Here is a 15,553-nt window from a genome sequence, read left to right as displayed (position 1 = left end):
TTGGTCTCTGCTCTCCAAAGAGATCTCTGTGTCAGTCAACTTGGATATTCAGCAAGGAAAGGTCTTAAGCAAAATAGGAACCAGAAACCTCCCCAAGAGGTCCCACAACCTTCTTGCACATTCCATTGCAAATCCGACCACTCAGTAAATCACTGTACCAGTCCACGGCATTAACCTCACTGAGAGAAAGCTCAAAGCTTTTGAGGAACTGAAATGGCCAGAGTGTATACAAACCATAGAATTTACTCATATGAGAATATAAGAATTCTTTCATTAAAGAAGTTTTCCTTTTATGGCGGTTTAGCAGCAGACATTCTCCTCTGCCAAATGCATTTTCTTCAGAAATTTTTAAGCCTCAGCTTGAGGGAGAATACCTCCTTTCAAAAAAATCTCCCCTCCTAATTTTCCACCAGCGTACATATGAGAAACAAGAACAAGCACACATTACCAAACACATTTTCTTCAACATGTTTTTAGTTCTTCCCATTTTGATGACTCTGTCGTGTTGCTACCAGTTACCATAAACAAAAGTTCAGGATACCTACCTGCGAGGCATAACTCTGTGCTGGACTTCTCCCTAACGAGCAAAGGGGTCAGATAAATACAGACTGCAGCTGACTTTTTATGGCATCAGGGCAGTCACAAGAATGGTGAAAATAGAAGCATGCGGATTTACCTGGAGAACCTGCTGCTAACAACTCTGTTCTGCTGACAACAAAGGTACGAGACAGGGACAAGGGAACTAGAAGAGGGAGAGAAAAAGGATGAGATCACGACCAGAAAGGCGGCAGCTATCCACACTCGACAGGGGAAGGAGCCAGTTCACACACTGAAGAACTAAAACCAAAAGTGCAAATCAACTGTGAAAAAGTAAAGGGTTAAAACAAAAAAAGACAATCAAACAATTTTAGGAATAAACCAAAAAACAAGTCTAAGGAATTACAGTGAAGTGAACAATTTTCACTTGCTAATTTGAATGGTTATCCAGCACAGAACAGTCCGTCAAGGTACACTCAGTTTTAAATAGTTCAAAAGGAGCAGTGGTGCCCACTCCAGCCTGGGAGGCAAAGAGGTAAAACAGCTTAGAAAGCTTTCACACGTGCTGTTCCTTATGGGATTCAGACAAAAATAGAAATAAAACCAAAAGACACTTCATAATTCTTCAAGTTTTCAGTAAAATGTCAAGCTAGGTTGTGATTCTCCAAGCTCATCCCTGTCAGGATGGGTACCGTCCCACTCATCATTACTGCAAATCCCCCCCAGCTGTAGTTAAAGAAAAAAGCTTCACTCTTTTGTTGGGGTTTGTTTGGGTTTGGGTTTTTGGTTCGGTTGGTTTTGGGGGTGTGCACAGGTTTTGTTGTTTTTTATTTTTTTAATGCTTTACCCTCCTATTACTGACTTCACATTCCAGGTGGGGAGAGCAGGCACATGAAGTCTAATTAGGACACAGGGAAGAACAGGAGTTTTCTTTTGTTCTGCAATGACTTATACTTTCACTGAGCTTTCCTGTCTACACAGAGCAACAGGAATTTATTTTTATGAGCTCACCCTAACAGAAACGTCAGGATGCTGCAAGACATCATAAAACAAACTCTCTAAAACCTGGAGGGAAAGCCAGTAAAATGAGGGGTTTGCTAGTGGTAAAAGCCAACCAGTCAAAAAATAAACAAATCCAAGGCTGGCCAAGTTTAAATTAAACTAGTGCATATCCTGAAGTTTGACGTGACAAAATCCAAGATGGATTTCAGGGCACGCAAAGAGAAGATCATTCGATCTCACAGGACCTGGGACAATGGGCATGGTCAAAAGCAACACAAAAAAAACCAACCCCAGATTAAAACATTCAAACTGAACAATGCTGGCAAAACAGAGATGCCACAAGTGATTTCCAAGTGTAGGTCTGGTAGGAGAAGTGACCAAGCCCAACCCAGCTCTGTGCCTGGCCCATATTAGCTGAGCTGCGAAGTGGAAGGTATGATGCAGTTGTACACACATGGGTCGTGATTCTTTGTGAACGCTGCTGCTATCGCTCAGATAAAATCCACCCAGTGCTCTGCACACTTTCAAATCTGTCAAGCCTCAAAAGGTATAGCTAGACTGATCAAATTAAAGTGCACATAATTAAGGAAGAATTAGTCTTGCCCGTAAAAACGAGCTCACACGTCCATGAGAACTGCTGTTCTCTGTAGAGTTTAATAAGGCTATACTTATAACTTACAAAATCATTTTCATTCCGACGCCATTTGCTAAGGTACATACACATAGGTACACATACGTAAAGGGAGTGCTCGTGAGTGTATAATTAAAACAAGCTGCCTCTCAAGTGGGATGTAAACCCTGCTGTGACAGGAGGACCCGATTTCAGCATGAGAAACGTCTCTCCCTGAAGCTGAGCAAGTGGCTTTGGGTCAGCAGATGGCCAAGGCCAGCACCAGTGCCCCAGCTCACCCCAACGGGGCTGCGGATTCCCAGTTAAGGTTAAGATCTCAGCAGTGACACTGCTGGCACCAAAATACATCACCAAATGCTGAAATACAGCACTGGAGCCTGCTTTTGGTGGATTATAAGACAAACCCCCAACCTGTGCCTGTGAGGTGGTGGCTTACGCAGCTGCCACTTGTGTGCTGGGAATCGGCTCACACCTCGGTGGCAACCGGCTCACACCTCGCCCTGCGCCCCCAGCCTTCCCCCCTTGCCGGTTTCTTGGTTACATTTCCATACAAGCCGACAGGAGCAATTGCTTTTCTTGCACGGCTGCCCTCCTCTTCCTCAAGATGGCTTTAGAAAGAAGACCGGCAAAGCGAACCATCCCCAAACCAACCGGGCGTTTGTGCTGTGCACCGCTAGATGTCCCTCTGCCCCTAATTATTTACTGCCGTTAATTCCGTCCCTGTCACCCCACCGTGGGCAGAACTACAAAGCTGTCCTCCAGTACCAAACACATCGCTCGCTAAGGCCAACACTCGCATCCTCTGGGAGCTGGCAAACGGCTGCCAGCCACTGGGTTTTTGGAGTCAGCGCCAGCATCACCACCGGCCCGGGTCCCTCCTGGGGATGCTGTGCCAGGCAGGCAGTTTCGCTGGCAACGAGGTATGGTTTACATCAGCCCCACGGACGTGGCGTGGGGATGCCCTGTGCAGCCTCCTCCCGCCGCACTCGCAGGACGGGCAGGTTTGTGCAGGAGCACAGTCCAGAAGCAGAAGGTAAGAGGACATACCTGGCGATGCTGTGAGGGCCATCACCCCATAGTAGGAAAAAGCACCAGCTTCAAACTTCATCCCCTCTTTCCCAGCCTCCACTTCCACTTTCCCCTGTTAAGGAAAAGGAGAGAGAGCTGCAATTAAAAGGGACTGTAGGTCTCGAGGCACAAGACCAGACCTGACCCCTAAAAGCTAGTTTTGCCTGATATTCCTCAGCAGTATCATAGTCCTTGCAGTTTGTAACGGTGCCTGAACAGGGACGGACCCTGGAGGGCAACACGCTCTTGCGCCCTGAGCTATCCTGGTCTTTGGTGCCCTGTGGTCAGCCTAAGTCCCTGCAGGGGAGGGGGATCACCAGAGCGCTTTGGGGTGGTACTATGGCCCTGCTCCAAGTGCTGCCAGGCTGCTTTCACTCAATGCGGAGTGAAAAAATACTCCTCTAGTATCACAACAAGCTTAGATGTAGCATAGTCATCTGGGGTCTTGAGACACACAGACATTTTGGGCCGTAGCTCACACTGACAGAGTCCCCTCTAACACAAACAGAGGAAAGGGAGATGAGAGATAACACGTGAGGAGGCTGTTTGCCTTCACCGATGAGTTTCCCACAGAAACACAGTCCTTATTCCTGAAGGAGCAGTCTTGGGGTTACTTTGGTTTTCTTGCTTTCTAGCAGTTTTACATATTCCACCATCCTTAACTTAAGATCCTGCTCTATCACAGGGTCTTGCCTAGAAGGACCCTCACTTCTTCCCAAGCTGTACAAAACCACACCACTACGCAAGTGCACCCATTTCTGATGGGGGCTGAACCAAATGTTTAACATCACGTCCTACAAAGGACTCTAGAACAGAACCCACTATATCAAATATAGCTGTAAACATCCCAGTTACTTTGGTACGCAAGTAGCCAAAAATAATTGCCTTCTTAGGGAGGTCTGGTTTTCATGTCCATTCACCCTTACTGGTACTGCACTGAGAGTTACAGCACACCACTGCAGACAGAAGAAATCTCATGTAGCTTTCAGGCTGAACTACACAAAGTCTGGGATTTCAGGCAAACAACGTAATTACCTGCAATGCTTTCCATCTGGCTAGGATGGAAAGGGCAGACAGACTGCCCATCCCATGTGTACTGCTAAGTAGACTGAACATCAGCTGGTCACAATCAGGTCAAAATGAGCCCCAAAAGTAAATTTTACTTCTATGTGTTTATTTCATTAAGCACTATTTAAAATAAATAATCATGCCTTTAACTTCATAGTACTGTACTGGGGCAGAAAAATGTGAAAATGAACTCAACTTGCATGACAAACTGATACCAAGTCAGTTTGTCTAACTGTCCCAGATGAGAAAAACCACAATACCCACCTAGCAAGAAGAGTGTCTAGCTCACAAATCTACCTTCCTGCTATCACAAGCAACAACTTCATAGAATCCCTTTTAAAATCAATTTCACTCCGCAACACAAATAATGAGCTTATTTGTTCATTATAAGCCTTTCAAAAGGCACAATTTTGTCACCCAGGCAAAGGCTGGTTATAAACAGAGCTCTCAACCTACTTACTGCTGGTAGTTATTCCCCAGCCAAGACCAGGTCTCCAAAATACATACACAACCAGGCTTCGATCTTCACATACAGTCTGGAGTTAGTAGCTAAATACAAACTAGTAATTAGTAGTAGGAGTTGAGTTTTAGTTCCAAGACCATTGCTCTACCAGCACATGCAGCATCTCCAAGCTTCCCAGTGGTGGCCATACGAAGACCAGGCATGCTTGGCATAGTCAGAAGGGCTGAAAAACCATTCAGAATTCCCCATGCATGTTATTAGATGTGTTCTGCCCTGTTTAAATGAATGCACATGTGGGTTTTGGTTTTCCACTATTTAATGTTCCAACAGGAATTTTGAAAAAATACAATGACAAAAACAAATCTCAAACTGCTACAGAAGAACTTCCCATTAGCTAAGAGAAAAGCTATTGCAAACAGGTGACATTCCAGCTAAAACAGTAACTCTACAGAGATTAAATTGGTAAATTTAATGCACAGAATATACATTGAATTGTGTTCTGGCACATGTTTACTGTGAAGGTATTCTTGGTCTCTCGACATGAGAGAATAAGCCCAAGTCCATTTAAGTAACAAAAGCAGCATTATTATCCCCTCTTGACCCTTGCAGAACCAACCTTGTTACCATTTTTATAGCAAGTACCTACTGCAAGACTCACTTTTCCAAATGCATTATGGAGCTAACACATCGTGTTTGCTAAACATTTATTGATTGCAGAATAGCTCAGAAAGAACTGATTGTTCTTTTGTATTGCCCATCTTTGCAGCATTACCTCATTCAGGAGCATTATCTTGCCTCTGGAATATTTCAGATTGCAACAGTTCAGCACATAAGAAAGAGCAGTTAAAGAGCTACCAGTGGCTCCTCAAATCCTTGGAAAAAAACGATTCTTTTTAAAAGAGAATTACAGAGTAATTAAGAGTATCATATTCCAGTGCTTTAATTTTTTATCACTGACAGCGTTGAAATCCCTCTCCCTTTTTTTCTTTTAAGGCCATGTTAAGGAAGATTTCAAGCCCTGTGTTACAACTTTAGCTATGATGCTTGTGTTTTTACAACAAAAACTGATTTCATTTATGCAGGACAGAAACATAAGCACCTTTCCAGCAAAATCTCTCTTAAAGGACTGTTCCTGCTCAAATGGTGCTAGATGGAAGTTAAATTTCTGTGTAAAGTTTTACCTAGCCATTCAAGCGTTCCTGTTGAGTAACAAAACCCAAAAGATATCGGCACTGGAAGCAATCCTGTACAGAAGAAGCAGAAAACAGTCCTTCCACACCACCTAGGGCTCCAATCTAAAACCCACCCAAATGCAGTGATCTCAGGGTAGGGCGAGTGCTTGGATGCCAGGGTGCTCAAGAGCCACAGGGGCTGTGGCAGGAGGTGGCATCAGTTCAGTAGATGATGCAGTGGCCCCACCGAAACCTCCACTTCCCACACCACCAAAGGTACAAACTTCAAAATTGCACAGAAAAATATAGTTTCTCTAAATTGTCAAAATCCCCATACCTCCTTTTGCAAAAGGAAAACACACATTAGAGAAAGCATCCTGGCCAAACTCCTATGACGTCCCATTTTTTGCACCCCTATTTTCCAAGCAATGCCAGCTGTATGCAGGGATTCCTTTGCATTCGCTATCCTAGTGATACCTAAAGCATAAGTCATTTTCAACAGATGACTGGAAGTGGGAAGTGTGTCTACCCTTCACAACTGCTTTAACTGAGGCTGAGTGAGTTCTTCAAGGCTGGCAAGCTCATAAAGGAGGCAGGAGCAGCTCCCAAGAGCCATAGCTCCATTGCCATGTTTGAAAGAAGACAAACTTCAACAACTGGAAGAGGTATAGAGAGGGATATGTCAAGAGATGAAGGATTTTGCACATATCTACATAATCACACGTCTGACCTGTAAAATCAGAACAAAGTAGTCGACGGGCTTGTTTCGCTGGTAGAGGTAGTGTTCTGGGGCTTTCTTGTTCTTCTCGTCGTATTTCAGCTCCTGGATGACGTTGGGATGTTTTAGCAGCCTGAGAAGGATCTTCTCTGACATCTGGGATGGACCAAATGCTTCTACTTCTATAACACAAGATACAACTTGGCATTACACTTCATATGCCTGGCAAGAAGTTAGCAATATTCGTTAATAAGCATTTGCCTATAAAATGCACACAGATGCAGAGAGATCCATTATGGAATTGCAGGCTTCCTGTCTTTTGAGACTGTTAGATTTGCAAGGGGGGGAAAAAAACCCAGGAACACCCCAACTTTCATTACTGAGGTATTTTTCAAAACAACCAAAAACCATGTCTTCATCTGAAAGGGAAAAGAAAAAGGCAGTGTTGCCCTCTTGAGAGTTCAGAGTCACAGTTGTATAGGCTCATTGGAGAGTTGTATGAATGGAAGAGCTTTATAATTAGGGCACAGAGAACCTTTGAATTTGTTTTTTCCTTCCTCAAAAGATATTAAAAGGTATTACTGCATTTATTGCACTTAAAAAAAAAAAATTAAAAATCACTGTTTGGGGCCTAGAAAGTTGCTCTAGATAGATGCTCTACATAAATCAAAGACACAATTGGGGCTACCACGGTTCATATGGGAAGAGTTACTGAAAGTGAGAGCCAGTGCAGGTCTGTTCAAACCATGTGGGATTAACGCCTGACACACAGAACACATTCCCTATCCACTTGCTCCTCAGTGTTCCCAACAGGAGCTGTTTGAAGCAGAGAAGCTCATCCTTGTACGGGAGAGTTAAGCCAGGGATGTCAAGATTTACACATGCAAATTGATAAGCTTTCCTAACACCTCACTTCAGAACAGGACCATTAATGACCCCGTACCTTTCATCTGCTAAACATACTATTCTCAATTTAGAACAGAGAAACCAAAACTGTAGCTTTTGTCTTATTTAGCAGTGGCTTCAGAGACAGCCCTGGATTTAAGCTACACAATCCTTTCATCCACAAGCAGAGAAGCAGCACTGTAAGACTACGTCTGTTGAGCAGGTGTTTAGGGAACTCCATCAAGTCTTGTACCACTACGCGAACAACGCCTTGCTTGCCGTTAAATCCACATCTTCCTGTTGAACTGCTTCCTTTCACCAAGGACATGCTCATGTGCACATGAGCCGTAGGAGTCCAAGCCTTTTAAGGAATTACTGCCCCCCAGCTGAGACGTGATAACTGATCATATACATGTTTCTTTCAAGTCAGAGAGGCAAAATAAAGCATGAAGGCAGACTAGGAGCATCTAGGCAGGCAATTACTGCATCTTAGAGGAGGGGAAGTACTAATTTCCAACTGGAGCTGGCAAACTTGAAATAATACAACTTTATCATTTTCAACCCAGGAATATGTGTTGAACACAGCAGTGACAGACGCCCATCTGAAAGGCCTGCATGTGAGAAGTCTTTATATGTCAAAGAGAGACATCATGAGCAATAGGAAGGTATGTTTTCCACAAGCTCTCCTGTTAACAGGTCTCATCTCTGAGGTGAAGGGACCAACTTTACGACGAAAGGCAATATCAGCTGTAAGAAACCATTCAAGGCCCTGGTCTCTCTGCCAGACTGCCCACTCAAGGGCTAAAACATCAAGATGTTCTGGGATGGAGACAACTGTCCTCTGAAACCTGAAGTCATCAACGGAGGTCACACAAGCCAGCCAGAAATCCATTTTAAAAAGTACAGTTCAACCACCTGCGCAGTCTGCATTAAATGTGTCGGGAGAGTTTTTCACTTGGAGTCAAAAAGTCTCATGGAACAGGTTTAGACCTTCCTGCAAAAAGTCCAGCATCTCTTTCTGGAGAAGGCGCCAGAGTGCAATTACAGTCAGCTGGGCAGTGGTATCGAGTCCTCTTTGGTTTGTTCCCTGAGCTCTTCCTAACGGGGTGTACTTGCTAGTCGTTAATCTGACGGACTCTAGACATGCAGTGCGGCACTTGGCATTCATCCTTACCTTTCAGACCAATTTAAAGTTACTGGTCCACCCCTGGTAAATGTCTCAGAGGGTTCATGCCGACACTGAACACAGGAGAGGAGAGAATTTAAAAAGAAAAACACAACAGTGGCATTATTTGTCACCCCACAATCCAGCCTCCCTTCCCGCCTGTACTGTCCTACCCACCTCACCGGCCTTTGCTGACAAACTGCCTCCGAGGCTCTGGCACGATCACAAAAAAAGATAACCCGCACTTGCCTGTTGCCAGGAACCGGTGCATTGCCAGGAGGAGCTGCGGTGATATTTTAACCTTCATCTCGCTGTCTGTCTGCTTGAAGGCAGAGAAGTCCTGCTTCCTGTCCCGATGAGCTACTTTCTTTTTCGTCTTGTTATCAGCTGGGGAAGGGAGGGTGGGAAAAGAAAGGAAGGAAGTGATTTCTGTTAGAACGGGGTCCAACACGAACTGCGCTGGATGAAGTCAGCCCGGACGGCCACCCAGAGCCCAGGGTGCAGACAGACCCCTCTGCAGTACGTGCAAAGCCCGGCTTGTCGGCATGCAGCACAAACCAGAAACAACCAGCGAGCTCTGCTGCGGGCTCCTCCGACTGTGAGCCCCTGTCCTGCACAGCCAGTCACCCACGGCCTCCGTCACTTCAATGCGGGGGGAAAGTCTCTGCTTGCAAACGTCTAATTGCAGAGTGGTTCTGCATATTACACATAAGGTGCGTGCACATTTCTAGGTGGGGAGGAGGAGTGCTGCTCAGTGTTACTAATGATCAAAAGGTGTCTTCTGCAAGAATATATGTGATCGGTACTTTTTCATATACACTCCTTTGAAAATTCCCAGCAAGTACATAGACTAAATATACCATAGCTTATTTCTTATGCTGTACCACGGCTTCACTGACGCTTCACAGCTTTGGCAAAGTTCGCGTGCCTTTGGTCCAAGTAACTCCCAATGTCTAGCACATGCAGTTGCTTTTGTCCTGTCCAAACTCCAGCAAAGGCTAGCAAGGTGTACAGCCTGGAGGTAGGAATCTCTGGCCACTTTACAGGCAATGAAGCCAGAATGAAGCACAGAGTAGCTTCAGGATCTCAGATATGGGAATTTGCCTGCTACTGATCCTGGACTCCTGCCCTTCATACAGCTAAATACTTGCCACTTGGTTCGTCTGTGTCTTAAAACAGGTTCTGGGGGTGGGGGGGAATCCTCATTTGTAAATGACAACATGAAAGATGGAGTTGCAGAGGCACAAACAACCCAGCTATTATCATCCACCCACTGAGCTAATCTGCCAAAACGTCTAGGAAACCAGGTAGACGGAGAGCTATAGTCATGTTTGGGTAAGGTATATATCAATTCCAGGGAGAAGAGGTCTCTGCTCAGATGGCAGGGTCTTGCTCTTCTCTGCTGACACAGTGCGTAAGGTGGCATTGCCTACGAGCAGCAGAATGCTGTCGGAGAGCTCTGAGCTCCACTGCACATTGCAGGAAACCCAAGTCTTGAGGCAATTCCTGTGAGCCCCTCAGACCTGAGGCACGACTCAGGTTCTACAGCCTTAGTGGGGAAAGATACTGAAAACACCATAGCTATTTGTCTATCAGACCCCTAGTCATTGGTGTAAAGTCTGGACTTCTGAGGGACCTCAGGCAGTTCTGGTACATTGATTCACTGCAGAGAATTCAGACAGGCACACAAAGAGGTGTAGGTGAAGCTAGCACTGTGAAACCTCATGCATACTCCCAGGTAGCTGTTGTCAGATTTTGGGGTATGCATGCAAAGATGATTAAAGTGCTGTACCATAACAAGGAAGCCACTGAGATCTGGAGTACTGCACATGTCCAAATATATGCTACGGACTACATAAAGCTCAGAGCAGTTGAGTTTGCGGCTTGGAAATACACAATACTGGTAATTAATAGATTTCTAGAAAGGTTTTCTCAAGCTGCCTAGCCTTTTAGATATGAATACATTTAGATCCTCAACTTCCCATGGACAAGCCTCCACTATAGGACTATCACAGACTCAACAGCAATACTGTACTGATAGTAACATATCTACTCTACATATATAAAGCTCATTCTGTTAGCAGTGCAAATCAGAAAACTTGAGATACTTGTTCCCAAGCACATGGAGAAGAACGATGACGACCCATGCCCTTTGTCTTCTTTGAAACCAGAAGCCTCTTACCCTAGTAGTACTTTACCCAGGACTGGGGCTACATCAGGGACTGCCACTTCTCTTCCAAAAGCAGGAATAGAAACCACCCAAGCGAGTGGTTACAGACTAAAAACAATCCCTGCCTTAGGAATATAGTCTGAAACAGAGCTTATCAGTACTTGCAGTTAAAAGAAAGATGGGTACCAAAGCAAAAGAAAGTGAATAGGAAAAAAGTCCCCCAGAAGCTCTCACTAGGTCCTATCTCTTGTAAGAGATAAGAAGAATAGGAACTCTGCTTTTTCTGAAAAGCTCAGAGAATGCTATTTTTGACAAAGCTGTGGCTGAGATGCTTTCTCACAAGGAGCTCTGTCCTTGCTCTCTTCAGGGAGGCAAAAATCACCACAAATACAAGTTTTGACCCTGGGACAGGGAAATGTCTTTTAAGCAGGGCAGTAAAGCATCTCTCTATTTCTTCTGTGAACAAGCTGTACCACCGCAGGCTTCACACTGCTCTTCTGGTACCTGAAAACAGGGCCAGCATCATACCATGAAAGTCTGCCTTAAATTTTTCCATCTGTATCAGTTATCAAGATAAGAGACCCAGGCTCTTAATCAAATGATGGGTGATTTCAACTCCTCTTACTGTTTTTCCTTAGCAGCTTGTCCAGAAACCTTCCCCCAAGAAAAATGTTACACAGTAAGAGCAGAGCTATATGGCTTAAAGCCATTATCTTGGCTTATTTTTGTAACGGATGGTCTTAATTGCTCTTCGCTATCCAAACAACTTCTGAGCTTCTTGTAAGACATAGGAACCAAGGATTGCATGGAGACAGAAGTAACTGAATCTAGACCAGGTATTCCCTGTCTGTCCTTTCTGCAGTGAGATGGAGACCTGGGCACTGAAATTATCCTGACATGCTGAAGCAATCTCTGCTTACAGAGTGCTGTAACGCTCTTTGGTTCAGCAACACGAACAATGTGATGCATGAGGGATACTCTCAGTATAACTTTTGGTGAGGTATCAACAAATATTGCAACTATCTTCAGTAGGTTCTCAGAATATTTAGACTTTTCCTTCAAATCAAATGCAGCAAGGCTGACCGTGAGCTCCTGGACTGAGGGAGAGAACTCAAGAGGAGAGGTCAAAATAGAAGTAAGGTTGTGATCTCTCTTGTAATATTCATGAACTTCCAGGCCTGATGCAGAACACCACAAATTATTGCATGAATTTCCTTGAAGGAGCCAGCTTGGACTGGAGACAGCTACAGAACAGGGAGTTCAAACCTCAGATCACCTCCTCAGTTGGGTGGGCAGGCTGACGGGTGCTGCAAATGCACCCAGACAATGTTCTGGGAAGGTTCTTGTTCTCTTCCTGTGCTCCTTTTTGTCCTTTTGTCTTCAGGACAGAGTAGACATCTGCAGGGAGCTCCAGACAAGAGAATGAGGACAAAAATATTTTATCAAGCGGAAGCGTGGTTCTATCTGGCACACAAGAATTGTACAAAGACAGAGACAAGTAACTGCTTCAAATGTGCATCTATCAGATACTCCAGGAAAAGAAAGTACAATTCCCAGAGGACTAGACTGACTGACCTCCTGCCCATACTCAGTGCCAGGATGCCCAGCCCAAGGCAGTCAGAGGGGGATGCCAGAGCCTCACTCAGCACACACTCCATGTCCTCCTCTCCCTCATTCCCCCAGTGATGCACACACCCAGGCTGACAGCTTGTGCCCCACACACTCCACAGGTCTTTTTAAGCCTGTCAGTTTACTTCATTTTAAAAGAAAGTTTAGTAATTAACTAAGTTAGTTTTGCCAGTTCTTTCTGTCCCTAGCTGGGGACCAGGTTGCCCTAGGTATCATGCATGTTTTGGCAACTGACAGAAAGTCAGCAGGACTAAACCTGAAGCTCTTAAACAGCCTAAAATAGCTTCCCGTAAGGATGCAGCTCCTGCAGCCTACCGGTGTTGGACAGCAGAAGGGTAGCAAGTCCACAGTCCTAATGGCCAACAAGGTAAAAACATCATTTTCTAATGGGTGGCAACCACCTTGCTATATCTAAAGAGTAGATTCCAGCTACACAAAGCTCTGCTCTCCTAGCGTAGCATACTGATGTACACCATGCTAGTATCTGTATGTCTTGCCAGACAAATCAGTGTTGGGCAACCTTTTCTATGTTGCTACACTTTCACTGGATGGCAGTGGAAATACTTCTTAGGGCAAACAATTTTTATTCCCATAGCTCTGTGGTTTAAACAGGAGAAGTGATACAGACTTTACTAGAACGTATATTTAATGTACCTGTTTTGACAGCTGTTTGGAAATAAGAATGTTCGGGCAAGGTGTGGTCTTCCCCTCAGGGAAGTGACTTGCCAATGCTAAAAACCCCCCACCATTAGGTGAAAACTATTGCAGCTGCAGCAGTGCAGCTCTGTAACAAACGTGCCCTATGGCCTGGCACTGGGCTTGCTGGGGTGGTCTTTGCTGATACAGACCGATGAACAGCACGTGGGTGAGGATGTAAAAATGACACATAAGCTGGCGCTTACAACCAGACTATTTATCCGCAACACGCAGAACACGTGCACAAGAGTGTGTTAAGGTATTTCCTCTGAAGAAAAATCCCAGATTTTACGTGGGGCAAACCACCTCTGAATCTGTATGCGTGAAAACCAGCAGCATTCCAGTTGCACTAAGGGGATGATTAAACTCATCTTCAATTAGAAAGAGATAAATAAGACAGGCCACCAGTCAAATCCAGGTCAGAACAGTGAACTCCATGTTCCTCAAGCGGACTCTGCGGCCTGAGACCAATGCAGAACATAGTTTTCTCTCTGGGGCTCTGATAAGGTTGCAAAATGCTCTCCCACCATGGCTAGGTCCATGGGAATGCAGGACAGACTCCCGTAATGCATCAGCCGTGAAAAAATGCTCCAACTTTCCAATACTAAAAGCCAAACGCACTGACAGCTCTTCATTGTGACATTGGCTGAGAGGTAGTCAGAGCCTACTTGTGTCATGACAGAAACCTCTTCTCTCTACCCCATCAGCATCCCCAATACCAAGTCTCAGGCTCAGAAGTACTCAGTCTATCCAGATGTTGATAGGTCAGACATATTTAATAATTTTTCTTTCTCCCAACTTCTTCTCGTTGCTCCCAACATCTCTGCAAGCCATAAGACATAGTTGACTAGAGCAATCTGAAGAAATACCACGTTTATTGAGCACGCAACACTCGAGAAATTCAACTGCAGAGCTTCAGCAGTGAAAGCAGCTTTCTGCAAAAACTGTAAATATACAATTGCTTCTACCCTAACACAGTTCAAATGGATTTTCACGGCAACAGCAGAAAGGCACAGCTCCCACACCAAGGTCAGCCATTTCATCAAATTTCAAGTTTCCATCAAAGAAAAACAAAAAACATTTTTGAAACTTGAGAACAAAGGCATAACAATGCTGCCAAAATTTTTCATAAGGTCTACTTTTAACTAAACACCTAGCATAGAGCAAATCTGTACAAAGTTTTCAAGTTGGACTGAGCTGAGCAAGCCAGCTTGGTCTTATAATGAACAGCATCAGACAACTATAGTACTAGATGGCGTTACTAGCACTGACACACTGATACCAACATCAAAAACGAGCTGCCGTAACATATCATGGACAATAATGTACCTTCAGTAAACCCAAAGCATGGTCTCATCACTACACCAACTGGAAGTGGTTATAGCACATCAATCTGCCCAAATCCAAAACCTATCGCATTTTCTGTGATCCTCACAGCTTTTCTGGATTTCTGCTCTCTCCCTTACTGCAACCGTTCCCTCCAGTCTAAACAGTGGTATCAACTCCAGTGCTTCATAAAGAAGCAAGAAGCTCATCTTCATGGTATATAGCCGGAGTCACCCCTCAAAATTTCCTGCATCCTCCAGGAAGCCTAGGAAATGAAGTTTCCCTCCTGTTCTGAACCAGGAATTTTCAATAGTAAAACCTTCCCAGGAAGGAGAGTTTCAAATGAACTCATGTTCACCAGCTCTATTTTGTTAATCTACGAAGTCTTCAGATAGTAAAATTAAATTCTCATTTCCTTGCCTTCTAACATGCTATTAATGGTCAAAGCTTTTTTTGTCCTCAAGAACAACACAGCATGATCTATGTGGTTTCTCTTAACAAACAAGGGAAAAAAACAAACAAACAAACTGAAAAGCATATGCAATGTCTTTTCACTTGCAGAAACATGGAAATATCTCAAAGGTGATGAGACAAAGATAGGATCTTTTTGGAGTATAAAGAAAGTCTGAATTCACCCTGTATAAGCATTGTGTCACAACTGATTAGCCCAACAACTCATTTATGAAGGTATGAAATCAATACTAACTAGACTTGTGTGATTTGCATAATAATTAGACTGTTTAGCATATCACATGTGATTTACATGAATTTTTGTGGACATAAATACTGGTAAAATATTGACCAGCTACAGAAAGTAGTTCAGGCAATAATAATCTATTAGGAAAAGTAGAAGTACGTTTATCTCACAGTGTAAAGTTCTCACTCAGCATTTGGCTTGGAAGGAGGATAGAAGATGCTCGCATTGGCCTGAAAAAGATGTTGGAGAAAGATTCAGATCTCTTACATGAGGAAAGAAAAAGAAAGCAAAGGACAGCTGAACAGTGTTAAAAATATTTAAAATTA

General features: G+C 44.2%; 1 protein-coding gene across 1 annotated transcript in view; it reads right to left on the bottom strand.

Annotated features, from left to right (window-relative positions):
- LOC104156186 (metal transporter CNNM2-like) overlaps positions 1-15,553 on the bottom strand; it is a 32,213-nt gene that overhangs the window by 6,173 nt on the left and 10,487 nt on the right. Inside the window, exons 3-6 of the mRNA XM_009699086.1 lie at positions 8,959-9,096; positions 6,672-6,841; positions 3,218-3,311; positions 677-742 (exon numbers count right to left, since the gene is read on the bottom strand). Of these exons, the coding sequence (XP_009697388.1) occupies positions 677-742; positions 3,218-3,311; positions 6,672-6,841; positions 8,959-9,096 (468 nt within the window). The remainder of the gene's footprint in view (positions 1-676; positions 743-3,217; positions 3,312-6,671; positions 6,842-8,958; positions 9,097-15,553) is intronic.

The sequence above is a fragment of the Cariama cristata genome, unplaced genomic scaffold, assembly GCF_000690535.1.
Source record: "Cariama cristata isolate BGI_N322 unplaced genomic scaffold, ASM69053v1 scaffold13064, whole genome shotgun sequence".
Classification (NCBI taxonomy): Eukaryota; Metazoa; Chordata; class Aves; order Cariamiformes; family Cariamidae; genus Cariama; species Cariama cristata.
This window is presented reverse-complemented; position numbering and strand designations above follow the sequence as displayed.